The sequence below is a fragment of the Peromyscus leucopus genome, chromosome 1 (assembly GCF_004664715.2).
Source record: "Peromyscus leucopus breed LL Stock chromosome 1, UCI_PerLeu_2.1, whole genome shotgun sequence".
Classification (NCBI taxonomy): Eukaryota; Metazoa; Chordata; class Mammalia; order Rodentia; family Cricetidae; genus Peromyscus; species Peromyscus leucopus.
Window position 1 is genome coordinate 193268663 of NC_051063.1, and position 16176 is coordinate 193284838.

General features: G+C 40.5%; 1 protein-coding gene across 1 annotated transcript; it reads right to left on the reverse strand.

Annotated features, from left to right (window-relative positions):
• Positions 1 to 208: 208 nt before the first annotated feature.
• On the reverse strand, positions 209 to 14487 carry LOC119087317 (zinc finger protein 120-like). Its single transcript, XM_037202260.1, has 5 exons — positions 14395 to 14487; positions 10885 to 10917; positions 3975 to 4101; positions 3714 to 3774; positions 209 to 2585 (listed from the first exon to the last, which is right to left on the reverse strand). Exons 1-5 carry the CDS (start codon positions 14419 to 14421, stop codon positions 1628 to 1630), a joined length of 1206 nt encoding a protein of 401 aa, XP_037058155.1. The 5' UTR covers positions 14422 to 14487; the 3' UTR covers positions 209 to 1627.
• Between the last annotated feature and the right edge of the window lie 1689 nt (positions 14488 to 16176).

The window sequence follows — 16176 nt, forward strand, 5'->3', positions numbered from 1 at the left end:
TGGCTTTTTAGAGCCCATTCTCTATGGTGGGATACCTTATTCAACTTTGATGCAGGATGGGAAGGCTAGGTCCATCACCAACTTGGTAAGCCATCCTGTGTTGACTACCTAAGGGAGGCCTTACCCCCTATAAGAAAGGGATGGGTGTGGGATAAGGGGAGGTGGGGCAGGGGGAAGAGGGGAGAGAGGGGGAACAGGGCTTGGTATATAAAAAGAAAGAAAAATATTTTAATTAAAAATATTATAAAAAGAGAAACCCTCTTTTTCATGGCTTTCACATGGTCAAAGACTATTACAATATATAAAGGCTTAAACAGATAGATTGCACACAAAGAGTTTTACTAATGTATAAAGTGCTAAACTTTACCACACTGACTGCATTTACAGGGTTTCTCTGCAATTTGATTTTTTCTCATGGTTTTGAAGATTCCTGATACATGCAAAGGCTTTACCAGATTACATTCAAAGGCTTTCTCTCCAATATGTGCTATTTTAAGCATTTGAAGAGTACTATGACATAGAAAGGATTTACCACACTGACTACATACAAAGGGTTTCTCTGCAGTAAAGGATCTTTCATGTTTTCAGTGACTACTGTCACATAAAAAAAAAGCTTGACTGCACTGATTTCATTCATAGATTTCCTCTCCACTAAGTGTTCTTTTATGCCTCTGAAGACTACTGTAACATTGAAAGGCTTTATTACATTGATTACAAACAGGGCTTCTTTCCAGTATGTTCTTTTATGCATTTGAAGAGTACTGAGACATGCAAAGGCTTACCAACAACCATTACATTCATTGGGTATCTCTCCAGTATGGGTTCTTTTATGCCTTTGAAGAGTACTTTGATCTGCCACATTGATGGCATTTATAGGGTTTCTCTCCAGTATGTGTTCTTTTATGCATTTGAAGAGTAAGGAGACATGCAAAGGCTTTTCCAAAATCAATACATTCATAGGGTTTCTCTACACGAAGGGTTCTTTTATGCCTTTGAAGAGTACTGTGGTGTGCAAAGGCTTTGCCCCACTGATTGCATTAATAGGGTTTCTCCCCAGTATGTGCCTCTTTATGGCACTGAAGAAGACTGTAATATACAAAGGCTCTACCACATTGCTTACATTCATAGGCTTTCTCCCCAGTATGTGTTCTTTTATGACTTTGAAGATTACTGTGTTGTGCAAAGGCTTTTATCACAATCATTATATTCATAGGGTTTCTCTCCAGTATGAATTATTTTATGCATATGAAGAGTACTGGGGCATTCAAAGGCTTTACCACACTGATTACATACATAGGGTTTCTTCCCAGTATGTGTTCTTTTATGGCATTGAAGAATACTGTGGTATGTAAAGGATTAACAACACTGATTACATTCATAGGGTTTCTGGCCAGTATGTGTTCTTTTACGACATTGAAAAGCATTGTGACATACAAAGGCTTTACCAAATGGATTACATACATAGGATTTCTCTTCAATGTGGGTTCTTTCATGTATTTGAAGACTATTGTCATCTGCAAAGCCTTTACCACACTGTTTATATTCATATGGTTTCTCTCCAGTATGGGCTCTTTCATGTATTTGGAGACTATAGTGATCTGTAAAGGCTTTGCAACACTGAAAACATTCACAGAATTTCTCTATAGTGTGTTCTTCTATGCCTTTTAAGACGACTGTAATCTGCAAAGGCTTTACCACATTGCTTACATTCATAAGGTTTCTCTCCAGTATGTGTTCTTTTATGCACTTGAAGAATACTATGTTGTGCAAAGACTTTACTACATTGAGTGCATTCATAGGGTTTCTCTCCAGTATGTGTTCTTTTATGCATTTCAAGACTTTTGGGCCATACAAAGGTTTTACCACATTGAGTGCATTCATAGGGTTTCTCCCCAGTGTGCGTTCTTTTATGCATTTGAAGACTTTTGTGCCATGCAAAAGCTTTACCACATTGAGCACATTCATAGGGTTTTTCTCCAGTATGGGCTTTTTTATGTCTTTGAAGATGACAGTATTGTGCAAAGGCTTTACCACATTGATTACATCCATAGGGTTTCTCTCCAGTATGTGTTCCTTTATGGCTTTGAAGACGACTGTAATATGCAAAGGCTTTACCACACTGATTACATTCATATGATTTCTCTCCAGTGTGGGTCATTTTATGTATTCCAAGACAACTGTGATCAGCAAAGGTTTTACCACACTGATTACATTCATAAGGTTTCTCTCCAGTGTGTGTTCTTTTATGTCTTTGAAGATGACTGTATTGTGCAAAGGCTTTACCACATTGATTACATCCATAGGGTTTCTCTCCAGTGTGTGTTCTTTCATGCAGTTGAAGACTTCTGTGCCATGCAAAGGCTTTGCCACATTGACTGCATTCATAGGGTTTCTCTCCAGTGTGTGTTCTTTTATGAATTTGAAGATGACCATAATATGCAAAGGCTTTAACACATTGATTGCATTTATGAGGCTTCTCTCTAGTATTTGGTCTTTCATGCAGTTGAATAGTACTGGGATATACAAAGGCATTTACACCATGAGCATGTACAGAAGGTCTCTCTACAGTTTGACTTCTTTCTTGCCTACAAGGATAAAGAAACATGTGAAATATTTACAACAAACAATACATTGTTGAATCTTTATATCTGTATGAATTAATTTTACAATTTGATCTAATTGTGAACAGAATTAGATTATAAGGTTTTATCACTGTGCTTACACTCATGTTGTGCCCCTCCATTAAGAGTTGTTTTGCATCTTTAATGGTAAGATCCTTTATTACAAGATCCATATTTACAGAATCTTTTTTCTATATGAGAATTTTCACATGTGTGAAGAAAACTGGGAAAACTCAGAGCTTTACCATCCTTATTGCATTTATCAATTTTCCTGTACTGTGAGTCATACTACATTTGCCAGGTGAACTAGGAGAAACAAAAGTATTTACATAGTCCAAGTATTCACAGGAATTTTGTGTGGTGTTTGATGATGTATTAACAAAAAAACTGAAAAACCAATTACTTGTATACTTGAATCAAGTAAAACAAGTGTACTCAAACTGGCAACTGCTACATATCTTCTAATTGTTCTGAGAGAGATGTATGTTATGTCTTTCCATATTCCTATGTTCATATGACTGGTATCCAGAGTGACATATGATATACCTATCAAAGGAAGAAACAAATAAAAGATTTTCACATTGAAATCAGCTTGACATTCTCTCCCCATAAACTTGTGGAACAGGGAGCAAGTTTTCTCCACAACAACTGCCTTTTGACTCTTGACTCTTACTGCCACTCTCACTAAACAGCACAGTCACAACAAGTATGTGAGTAATGCCACTTTACTATGGGTTGTTTGCTTATAGAAGGTTTGGAAGATATACTTATCACTCTTCAATGTGTACACACTTGTAATATGAGTGTTATGAAATAAATGAACTGACAGTTCTACAGCATAGCTCTAATGTTGCTATGATTCAAATTGTGATATCAGTTAAGACATTGTTTCCTTGACTCCTTTCTTAAAAGAATGCCTTGTAAATGCAATTCACCTACCTAAAATTGAGGTTTGCAGTTTTGTAAGAATGTAACAATTATTGATGCACTTTTAATGGTGCTTATTTACACTGTTGCTTTTATTTAAAACCTCCAGGACATATTACAACTTCCTTATGGGAACATTTGCATCAGGTTGCACATGAAAATTACCTTTCATGTCTTCTAGAACTTTGACAATTTTCTTTAATATTATGGTCTTCCCAAGTATATCCTAAAATATAATACCAGAAAATGTATGTTATATAATTGAAAATTGTACAAAATTTTAGTTACTATCCTCACTGAACCTTAGAACCATGCCAGATTTATTCAGCTCTTTTTCTCCTTTCTCAATCAAATTATAGAGGGGCATCAATAATCAAGGACTTGCTGTCCTCTTATTTTAAAATATGAAGAAAAATTTAGTCTTACCTATAGTAGTGAGGTTCCTGTAAGTCTCCAGCATCACATCTTTATAGAGATTCTTCTGGGAAGGATCCAGCAAAGTCCACTCTTCCCAAGTGAAGTCAATATGCACATCATCATAGGTCACTGCATTCTAAAATATCCCATACAGGTGTACAACAGAAAACATGATACTGATAGCATTGTAAATATATACTTCTTTGACAGTATAGTCATATAATTCTGGTCCTCCCCACACTTATTTCATGGCATAGCCATTATAATGTAATCACCAAGTCCTTTAGAAGGAAACTGGATAGAAGGCTCACCTCTGTCATTTTTGTAAGAGAAAGGACTACTAACAAACATAGAAAGACAAGTAAACAGATAAACAGTACAGAGTACACATGAGAGAAATTGTATGAGCAATTACTAACTATAAAAAAGGAAAATAAGATGGACAAACTGGGTGTATTGGCTCATGACTTTAACCTCAGAACTCAGAAGGCAGAGACAGGTATATCTGCCTCTGGGTTGAATGCCAGCCTAGTCTATGCAGTCAGGCCCAGGACAGCCAGATGTACATATTAAGACCCTGTCTTTCATGCAAAAATCAGTCAAACAAAAATGAAATAACTCAGAGGTTTTCACTGAAGTTCTTACAAAGAGTTTGTATTCGTTCAAGTTCAATTTTCATCTTCAGAAACCTGAAGTGTCTCAAATAAAACTGTAACATCAATCATATTTTACTAAAAAAGTATGGTATATTTACACAGTTACAAAGGGACAAATGAAAACAGCAATATAAATGTTGATTATAAATAATCAGCACAGAGCAGGAGATAGCTCAGTAGTAAAGAGCTTCTGATGTCCTTGCATAAAGATGGGCTCAATTGCCAGTACTTACATGGGGGATCAAAACTATCCACTATTCCAGTTTCAGGGTTCCTGAAACCACCTTTGGATCACCGTGAGGACCAAGCACCCATGTGTAGCACATCACAACTACTACTTACATGGTGCATATCGATGCATACAGATAAAATATTCATATTCATTTAAAATTTTAAAACAAACAACAGGCAGGAATAAGGTCATGCACTTGCAATCCAATGACCCAGAAGGCTCAGGCAGTATTAAGGTATGAATACATCCCATCCTGAGAAACAGACTGAACCCTATGCCAAATTTTAAAATTCAAACTATGAGTGAACCTCACTACAAAATCATTTGCCTGAAAGCTACTCAAACCTACATTCTAGGTCCATCGTCCAATAACAAAAATACAAAAACAACTAGGAATTTGGGCCCACTTCTTAATCCCAGATCTTTGGAGTCAGAGTCAAAGCGATTTCTGAATTTGAGGCCAGCCTATGGTGATATTTTATTTGTGGTGAAATGTGATTTTATTTGTATGTTAATAAATAAAGCTGCCTGGAGATCAGAGGTCAAAGCGAGGCATAAGGAGAGTCAGGCGGTCGTAGCACACATCCTTAATCTGATCACATGGAAGGCCGAGTCTCTCTGTGGTCAAGGACACAGCCAAGCATGGTGACATGAACCTTTAATCCCAGTACCAAACATAGAGACCTGGAGGTCTGTATAGACAGGCAGTGATGAGGAAGTCATGTGGTTGGGTTCAGAGCCAATGAGAAGGCAAAGCAGAAAGGAAATAAAAAGACAAGTCAGACATCAGAAGCTCTCTCTTGGGGAAAGCTACTGCTGGTGGTAAGCTAAAGCTTGTCATGGCTCTTGCTCTGATCTGTTTGGCTATTAACTCTGTATTTGGCTCTGTGTTTCTTATTTAATAACACTTTAGAATTTTGTCTACATTTGGTGCTCACGTGGCAAGAATTTATTAAAAAACCATTGGTGGCCTCACAGGTGAGGGGTTACAGGCCCCAGGCCTGGTCGGAGCTATGGGTCTAGCTGACACAGTCAGAGCTACACTCAATGGTAGTAGCTACAAGGGGTCATATGCAGCTGGATCTGCTTGCGCCCAGATTGCCAACTCACATGGTCAGAGCTTAAGGAAGCCAGAGTTCAGGCCTAAATCATCACAAGCTGGAACATGCAGCTGGATTTTAGCTTTTAGTTATTTTCTCTTCTCCTGGTAGGTTCTCTCTCTCTCTCCCTCCCCCCCCTCTCTCTCTCTCTCTCTCTCTCTCTCATAATAGAGGGACCAGCCTTAATATTATACATCTCAGGGGCTCAGGAGAGAGAACTACTAATGGCGAGGACTATTTTCAGAAAATAGGATCTCAGTACACTGAGCTCTGTCATCCACTTGCTTTAATTCCTCTGGCATAACATCCTTTATACACAGCTTCAGTTCTGTTCACATGTCTAGCTCCTTTCTTGCCTGATTTCTCTGTTTGTCTACTGTTCCCTCTTAAGTTCTATCTTAATTCTCTCTCGTCTTAATTCTGCCTCATCTAGGTCCTTTTCAGCTTGTTCTTACCCAGCCAGTGCTTCCCCATCTGGCTCTTCCTCATCTTCCATCTCATTCCTCTGGTACTCTCTTCAAGCCCTACAACCTATTTCTTCCCCATCTCAGTTCGTTCCTCTCAAGTTCTTAACCGTCGAGTTCTTTCATTCTTTTTTCTCTTCTCTGTCTCCCCATGCCCTGGAAGTCCTGGTATATAAAGCCAGGCTTACAGGGTCAAATGGAGGGGTGATATGAATCACATTGAGAGGCAATAACCGTTAATTATCATTTGCAACCCCAAAGGGAAGAGACCAATGGGGAAATGAATTAACTAAAGGCTAAATTCAGGTAGTATCTAAGAAGAGGGATCTTATGTGCTCAACTATAAAACTCTTAAACGTGATTAGTAGAAAATGTTAATGCATTTTCAATCTATAAGTTGCTAGGTCAATGGGAGAAAATAAAACTGTCTTCTTTTTTCCTGTGGTTCCTATCTGTCCAAACTATCTGCTGTTTTTCTGCAGAGTGGGGGAAAGTGTGCTCAATCGCTAGGCAACCTGTGTACAGCTAGATGCCTCTGGTGATAGTTAAGGGGAGATCTGGAACCAGAGATAAGATTTGGGAAAAGAGGAAGTAGAGCTTAATTGGCACATCCGCCAGGCCTTCTCAAATGGGTAGTCTGGATGCTTAAGTCTGTTCTTAGAAAGTATGGAGGTATCTCTGATATGGTACTTTCCTCCATCTGGGGATGGACCTGGCCGGATGCTACCAATGATAATTACAGGGAGGCTTCAACTGGGGTTCTGGCTGAGCATAGCTGTCAGTGTAGAAGGTTATCGAACTATTCCTACAAGTGATTAGGTAAGGAGTTAGAGGTCTATAAAGTTAGTAAGGCTGTAAGAAAGGAGGGTTCGAATAAATTGTGTAAAGCTATTACTTAACGTCCACCTGCCAAGGTGGTGTCTCTTTGTGGAATCTACCTTAAATCAGGAGACTTGCATGTGGACTGTTATTACTACTAGTCTGCTGTGGGATGTTCTGTATGTTCTGTGGGAGCTCGTTCTTGGGTTCCTCATGGCTTTACCCAGCAGGTCCGCATAGAGGATGATTAGGACCACAAGCCTGAGTGCAGGTGTCTGAGATGGTCTGCACTTGGCTGGGCTGGGGGATGGTCTGTATTTCAAATTGCTCTGATTGGTCAATAAAGAAAACCTGATTGGCCGTGGCTAGGCACGAAGTGTAGGCGGGACTAACAGAGAGGAGAAATAAAAGAATAGGAAGGCAGAAGGAGTGACTGCCTGCAGCACCTGCCATGACAAGGAACATGTAAAGTACCACTAAGTCACGAGCCACATGGCAAGGTATGGATTTATGAAAATGGATTAATTTAAGATATTGGAACAGTTAGCAAGAAGCCTGCCACGGCCATACAGTTTGTAACCAATAGAAGTCTCTGTGTTTACTTGGTTGGGTCTGAGCGGCTGTGGGACTGGCGGGTGAGAGAGGTTTGTCCTGACTGTGGGCCAGGCAGGAAAACTCTAGCTACACTAGTCCTTGAAAGTGGCCAAGGGAGATATCTGATTCCAGAGAAAGCCTTTCCTGAGACTGTTCTCCAAATACCTGGAATGTGTACGTCCAGAGAGTGATCAGTCCACAGTTAGCCCTTCTTAGGGAAAAGTCAATTGGGAAAACTATGAAGGCACACATGATTTTCATAACAGAATACAGCTGATATATAACAAGACAAGTAACACCAAAAACCCCTTGGGATTTGGCTTCCTCTGGAGGAATTCCCCGATCCCTCCAGGTAGTGACTTTGCCATAACGAGCTGCGTTCTTATGATATATTCCTGTGGCCTGCAGCATCTCTCTCTCTCTCTCTCTCTCTCTCTCTCTCTCTCTCTCTCTCTCTCCCTCTCTCTCTCTGCACAACCACACTAGGTAGTGAATACAATCCAACAACAGCGCCCAACAATTTATAAGAGGAATGCTGATTACAAAGCTACATTCACAGTGGAAACACTCAGAATGATCAATGGGATTATGAAAAATTGTACACAGATTGACTTAATATGACTCTACACTTAAAACAATGCTACAACAATCAAGAATGTGAACAATATTTGTGAAAGAATCATGGAGATAAGGAGAAAAAGCCAAGAACAAAGGAAGGAAAATAAAGTCAACTATTAATCTAAAGACCAAAGGAAACTTAGTCAGGAAAAGTGTGATCTTGACCAATGTTACCCCGCTACCTATGATTCTATGTGTATAGAAGTTATACAAACACAGAGTTCATACCTTTCATGAAATTAACACAAAATGACCCTTAAACTGTTGTTTCTGACCCTCCAGCTACTGATATTTTTTCTACATACTGGGTCCCCATGCTCTAGAGCTCTCTCTGCAAATGGAGGTGATCACCTGCTGTGGCTCTGTAGCCCTTATGCCTTCTTTTGGTTTCAGGTAAACAAAGCCCCACTGGTGCCCAATCTCAAAATGACAGTAGAATAATTTAAAGTCGGCTTCCTATCATGTGGATTATGGTAAAAGATGTGGATTCTGCCCTATCTACATGCTCAACAAGATGCACACCTAAGAAACCTCTGCAGCTGGGAAGCTCCTTTTGTCTCTTGGAAGTAAACAACACTGAAACACACCATTACAGCTGATGGTGGCAGAAAGAAGCATTCTAATCATGTATTGCAGAATGACAATCCACATCACCATCTTCCTACCAGTTTCTAAACTATTTGAAACATTTATAAGACAATCCTGAAAGTTCAATGTAATAATCAGAAATTCTAGAAACCAGATTTTCAGTTTTCCAATCTGTCTCCCCACTGCACACCAAAAACATGCCTGTGTGTGCACACTGGACAGTGATATTACAAGCATCATATGCAAACAGCCAGGACTGCAGTTTCTTTCCCTATCCAGGAAATCCATACACAGGTAGGCTCAGAGGACAAGGATGACTGCCCAGGTCACCACATAGGTGAATAGAACCAGTCTGGCTCATGGTCCATCCAAACCCCAGCAGAAGTCAGCTTCGCAGACCTTCTCTGAACACCCTACACTCACCATGGTATAGCTTGTCTTCTTCTTTGCAACTCACTACAACAGACACAGAGGAGAAACTTAGAAAGAACCCACAGGCTACCTGCCACTAGTACCCCTCATTGCTAAGCCTTCCCAGAGTCCGTCAAAGGCTAGGGCCACCCATCTGGGCCTCAGAATATTAGCAGGTACCCTGCTGGTTGAACGGAGTTCAAATGACTCAGACAATACAATCCTTCCAGCTCTGCCCTTCAACTCAAAAGATAGGACCCTAGTCTAGAAAGAATGTATTTTAGTAGATACTCTTCAACTCTGCTAGAGTGCAATCTGTTCCTCATCCAAAGCAAAGTATTCTTTGTGTGCACATTCCTATACACACTCAATGTGAAGTGCAGCCTACCCATTGCCTCCTAGCTGGGAGTCCTGCAGACAAACACAGGTCACATTCACACAGTCCTGTTACTGTGTAGCTGTTGTTACAGAAAAACAGGCCAAGAATTAAAAAAAAGATGAGGGGTCATGGTGGGGCTTGGAGACAGGAAAGAGAATGTGGATATGATGTAGTTATAATCTCAAAAAATATTTTGAAAATTTGAAACAGGCTTTATGGCCATGTGCTCCAGAGTCTAGCAATTTGTATTAGAGCACATCAAAGATTTCTCAAGCCTTTTATCTAAGGGACTACATCAAAAACCAGAAAAATAACAGTCCTATTAGACAGGGCCACATTTGACTCAGATTTATCTTGACTGAACAACTATAACTATAGCAATTTGGTTTCATGATAATGTCAGTCTTTTATCCAGATTCTTGATTGCCCTTGTCTGTGGAGCCCAAGAAATGGCCAATCAGGACATTTACAGAGCATCTAAAACTGATTTCCTAATTCCACGTTGCTCATCTCAAGTACTGTTGAAGTGGGAAAGCTCTCAACCACCATCTTGCCTCTCCCTTTCTGCACTGTGACTCTACCAGCTTCAAAGTTGGTCTATGCACTCAATTCTTGCACAGGTCCTTCTTCATTTATAAGTCCTCACTAAAAGCCACAGAGATTGGAGGTCACTCATTAACTGGTTTAGTTTTCCTTTTCACTGATCAGTCAAGGCAAAGATGGAAGAGGTTGTGGGACTGTCTACCCAGCACTGGGCAGCAGAGGCAGGATTAGGTGTTCAAAGCAATTCTCAATTACATAGAATGAGGCAAGACTTAATTACCTAGCAGGAGACAATGATGTTACAAGCTCATGGTTTCCCATGCCCAGATCGCAAAGCCTTCCCCTCCCCAGGGATTCCATACTCAACAAAGCTCAGAGGCCAAGGGACACTACACAGGTCACCACAGGGACAAACAGAACCTCAGTCTGGCTCATGGTCCATTCCAGACCAAGTAGCTTTGACGGCTCAGCCAACCTGCTCTTCCTGGTCTGGGGACAGTGGCCGGCACACTCACCATGGTATGGCTAGTGGTCTTCCTTACAGCTCCCTACAACAGAACAAGAAAAGCATCCTGAAAAGAACCTGTAAACTACCTCCTATTGGGACTCCTGATTGCTAAGCCTTCTCAGAGTCCCTCATTAGCTAGGACCACCCAGTGGGGCTTCAGGACACTAGCAGTTCCCCTACTGGGTAAACATAGATCTAATGACTCAGAGAGCAAATACTCTCCCAGGTTGGTCCTTCCACACACTATGGCTGGCTGCACAGGACCCTAATCTGAAAAATTTGTACTTTAGGAAAACCTTCAAATCTCCCAGAACCCTTTCTGTTCCTCTTCCAAGGCACGGGGTCCTATGTGTGCACATTCCATTACACACTCAATGTCCAGTGTAGCCAGCCCTGTACTTCATAGCTGGGAGATGCTTCAAACAAACAAACATAGGTCACATTCAAAAACTATCTGAAGTTAAACAAAAAGAGGCCATGGATTAAGACACAAGGCTCTATGGGAGGGGTTGGAGGCAGGAAATAATACAGTGGAAATAATATAATTATAATCCCAAATAATTCTGGTAAAAAGTTGCAACACGCTTTATGGCCATGTGCTCCAGAGACTAGGGTTTGTATTAGAGCAAACCAAGTACTACTCACATCATTTCTCTCTGGGTATACATCTTAAACCTGGAAAACACAGTCATATTAGGCAGGAACACATCATTTTATCAGGTTCTTCTACTTAGGTTGAACTGGTATAACTATAGTCATTTGGTTTTATGAAAATTCAGTTCTGGGGGCTGGAGAGATGGCTCAGAGGATATGAGTAGTGGCTGTTCTTTCAGAGGTCCTGGTCTGAGTTAAATTCCCAGCAACTACATGGTGGCCCAACTATCTATAATGAGATCTGGTGCCCTCTTCTGGTGTGCAGACAGAACATTGTATACATAATAACTAAATAAATCTTAAAAAGAAAGAAAGAAAATTTAGTTTTTTATCCAAAGTCTAGGTAGACTGGCCTATGAACTCAAGAAATAGCTGGTCAAAATATTTTTTGATCATCTAAAATGGATTACCTAACTACTCATTGCTAACATCAACTACAGTCATAGCAGGAAAGGTTTCATGCTCTTTCTCGCCCATCCCTTTCTCTGTTGTGACTACACCTGCTTTACAGTTGGCCAGTGAACTCAATTCTTACACAGGCTCCACTTCATTTTTAAATTCACAAGAAAATCTAGGGAAGTTGAAGGATGCTCATTCACTGCTCTATTATTGACTTCGCACAACCAGTCAAGGCACAGCTGAGAAGGAGTTTCAGGACTGTCTTTCCACCACTGGGCAGCAGAGGCAAGAGTAGGTGTTCAAAGCAATTCCCATTAATATAGTGTGAGGCAAGCCTGAACTACAAGAGACACTCATTTAAACCTGTGGGTCTCAACCTACCTAATCCTGTGACCCTTTAATACACTTCCTCATGATGTGATAAACCCCCAAATATAAAATGATTTTTGCTCCTAGTTCATAATTATATTTTTGCTACTGCTAGGAATTAAAGTATAGATATCTGTCTGTGCTTTCTGAAGGTCTTTGGCCAGTTTTGTTACAGAGTCATTTGATCTTCCAAAGGGAACCATGATCACCAATGTTGGGGAACACTGCTCTAAACTGATATAAACAAATAGATTTAAAAAATAAAGAGCATTAAGGAAAAAAATGAAATGAAATTCTGAAACTGGTAAACATTGATAAATAGAAAAAAATTACAATAATACATTTAAAGACAATGAATTTTTAAAATGATACAAACAATGGAATAAACTGGGAAACATTCATAAATAGAAAAAATACAGTAATGCATTTAAAGAAAAAATATTTTTAAATTATACGAATAATTGATGTTTTATAATGATAAAAATAATTGAAAGGACACTTATGTATACTGATGATGAAAGGAAGTAGTTAATACCCTGGTAGAGAGACTACTATTAAGAAGAGACTGTATGACTTTGTCCCATGTAAAGTGTTAGCCACTGAGTGTTGCAAGCTAACACATGGAATTACAGCCAATGGCCTGAGTCTCAAACATCTGAGTGAACTGTGTCAGCCAGGATTGCACATGTCTACATAGGAGAGTTCCCTAATTGGAAATGGAATACATAATAATTCAAGATATCTTCCCAAAACTGTATGCCCACCAATTCAGTCTGTCTTCATCCACATGGAAGAATTAATACATGCAGGAAGATTACACAGAAAGTCACTCACCTGCCCCATCAGTCCTTCTTTGTAATGGAGAGCCCTGCAGCTAGCTCACTGCCTTCAACTTCAGGCTGTGATCAAGCTATTGTCTAGTCTGTTCCCCCCTGCAGTGTACAGAGCACACTCTTCCTCTTCTTCTGGTCTGAAGGGAGAAGCCATGCCCCATACACAAATCCTTTCCCTGTTCTGAAATGGACAGTCCACTATGTGACTCAATCTGGCAACTTTAGAACTCTGTGGTGCTGTAGATGTAAAATACAAGATTTAGGATGGTTAGTCAGGATGACAACAACGGCAATGTCCTGTGGGGCTACAGACAGGGTTCAAGTCCACCTCAATCAACAGGGAAGACCTCAACTCAAAACTGCTTTCCAAAAAGCCTGGAGAGGCCCCTGTTCTAGAATTAATATACCTTTATGGCACACGAGGACTTAACATTGGTTGGGACCCTATAATGGTCCCTTGAGCAGCATTTAGAGGCTGTATTTTTAATCGTGGATGGGCCTTTCTGCTGGTTTTAAATCAGGATTGTCTCCTAGTTATGGGAATGTAACTGGTTAATCCTGGGGAACAATTACACTTTATGCTAATTTCTGGCCGGTAGGGTTAGTATATTGCTTATTTTTTGGTTATTTGTGATGCAGCCCTCCCTTATCTATATTGTATTTTGTGAATTAACGTCTCCTAACAACTGGTAAGACCTTGTACCATCATTTCTATACCATCAATTCTACTTTTCTACATCACAGTTTAGCAGTAGAGTGCTACTTCACACAGGAGATGCTGACTACAAGCTACACAAAATTAATTCCAGACAGATCCTAAAACTAATGTGAAAAGTTCAAAGTGAACTTCTGGAAGATATAGAAATTGTGGGACCAAGGCTCTCTGAATTTGGCAAATCTTTGTTCCGTAGCAGCAACATAAGCACTAAGGGCAGCGGCATCTCACAGTGATGTCAACAACAAGGTTATTTCAAAGCACAGTCCCACTCCCAATGCTCTGCACAGATGCAGCCTGCAAAGTGAAGTTACACAGAGGCTGACAACTAGCACAGAAATGGAAAAGACCACAGAGGACCACACAGAACTACAATGGATCATGCTGGACCAGCAGGACCACAATGAACCAAGCAGGAGCAGTCAAAAACATGCCAAACTCTGCGTCTGGTGACTGGCTTCAACCCAGCCAGGAGAGAACACACCACACTGGCTCCCATGACTCAACTGGTCGCTCCTCCCAATCTGCGGATAGGCCCCTAGCTCACCATGTCGTGGTTTTCCAGCTGTCCCATGCTCTCTGCTCAGCTCCCTGCAGCAGCACTCACAGCACAGCACACAAAACCACTGGCGCCAGCGCTGGTAACCGGAAGGACCCTGCACAAATTCTGACTGGCAGGTCGCATGGAGGGCCTGATTGGCTAGTGAGACCTGAGTGACAAGAGCACCTCCCATAGGGTTACACTGTGCTTAAAGACACAGCACAATGATTCCTGAGCCTGCCTTCCACCCCAGGTCCAGACTTTCTCTGAACCAGCAGAGAGATGCATTTCAATAGCACCTGCCCCTGGCTCTGACAGCAGACCCTGCTCTCTTCCTGCCCTCCATAGGCCCTTCCCCTTCATCCTCCTGGACACAGTGTGGGTAGCTAGCTTTTACAGCACACTATACTATGTGGAGTGGAGTGAATCCTTGTCACACAGGAGGATGGATACCCAGAATATTAACAACTAAAGAGAGATTTAAGCACACAAAAGGAGATGTTTGTTAGGTGGCTTCACACTGAGTTCAGGTGAATTGAATGTACTTTTTACCTGCTTGTCACAGGGACTTCAGACAACCAGAAAAGAAAAGCAAGAACTAGACGACAAAAAAGATAATAAGTCTTTCTCCCCTTAGAAAGCTGGATGATGGCTCCATTACTTAAGGAGTTTTATTCCTGAAGTTCAGAGCAAAGTGTTGGCAAATTGGATAATAATAAAGAGTAGTCTTCCTGGATGGTTGAATACTTAGAGAATAATGGAGCTAGGAAAAATCCATTTATGAGCACCATTGTTAGCCAGCACATCTTCCTCAGTGAGCAAGTAGAAAACAAAACAAACAAACAAACAAACAAAAAAACCCAAAACACAACTTTATTATTCAAGCTTCTCTACATGAACAAGCCTGGTAGAGTGAATCTCTCCATGTATGTACAAAGTTGATTTAACAGAATGTCTTACAAGCTATGGTCTGGGTAGTCCAACAATGTCTGCCTACCAATGTAAATTTGAAGAGTCCAGTAGTTGTTCAGTTCATGAGGAAAGAACTCGTTAGAAAAAAATCAAAGGAAGTTTAAGATCCACCTTCAATATGGATTGCAGCTCGTTTTGTAGCTTACATATATAAAGCATGTTAAAGGAGGAAGTTCTCTCTCTCTCTCTCTCTCTCTCTCTCTCTCTCTCTCTCTCTCTCTCTCTCCATCCTTGCCCTAGCACTGGTGACCAAGTTCATTCCTTTACCAGCATTAGAGCCTACTTCCTTGGTATTTTGGTGTATACTGAAGAGGAACTAAAATATCTAGCCTCAAGAACTGAACAACTACTGGACTCTTCAAATTTCCATTGGTAAGCATACATTGTTGGACTACCTGGACTACAGCTTATAAGAGAGTCTATTAAATCAACTTTGTACATACATGGAGAGATTCTTTCTACCAGTTTTGTTCATGTAGAGAAGCTTGAATAATACAATTTTTTCACTTGCCCACTGAGGAAGATGTGCTGACTAACAATGGTTCTTATAAATGCATTCTTCCTTGCTCCATTATTCTCTAAGTATTCAACCATCCAGGAAGACTACTCTTTATTATTCAATTTGCCAACACTTTCCTCTGAACTTCACGTATAAAACTCCTTAAGCAATGGAGCCGTCATCTACCTTTCTGATGGAGAAAGACTTATTATCATGTTTGTGATCTAGTTCCTGCCTTTCTTTCCTAGCTGTCTGAAGTTCCCATGAGAAGCAGGTAAAAAGTACATTCAATTCACCTGAACTCAGTGTGAAGCCAC

Coding starts and splice junctions, on each gene's coding strand:
- LOC119087317 (XM_037202260.1), bottom strand. CDS start 14,421: ATGGGACAGCTGGAAAACCACGACATG. Junction 10,918..14,394: donor AGCTGGAAAACCACGACATG/GTGAGCTAGGGG, acceptor GTTCTGTTGTAG/GGAGCTGTAAGGAAGACCAC. Junction 4,102..10,884: donor AGACCACTAGCCATACCATG/GTGAGTGTGCCG, acceptor GGGATATTTTAG/AATGCAGTGACCTATGATGA.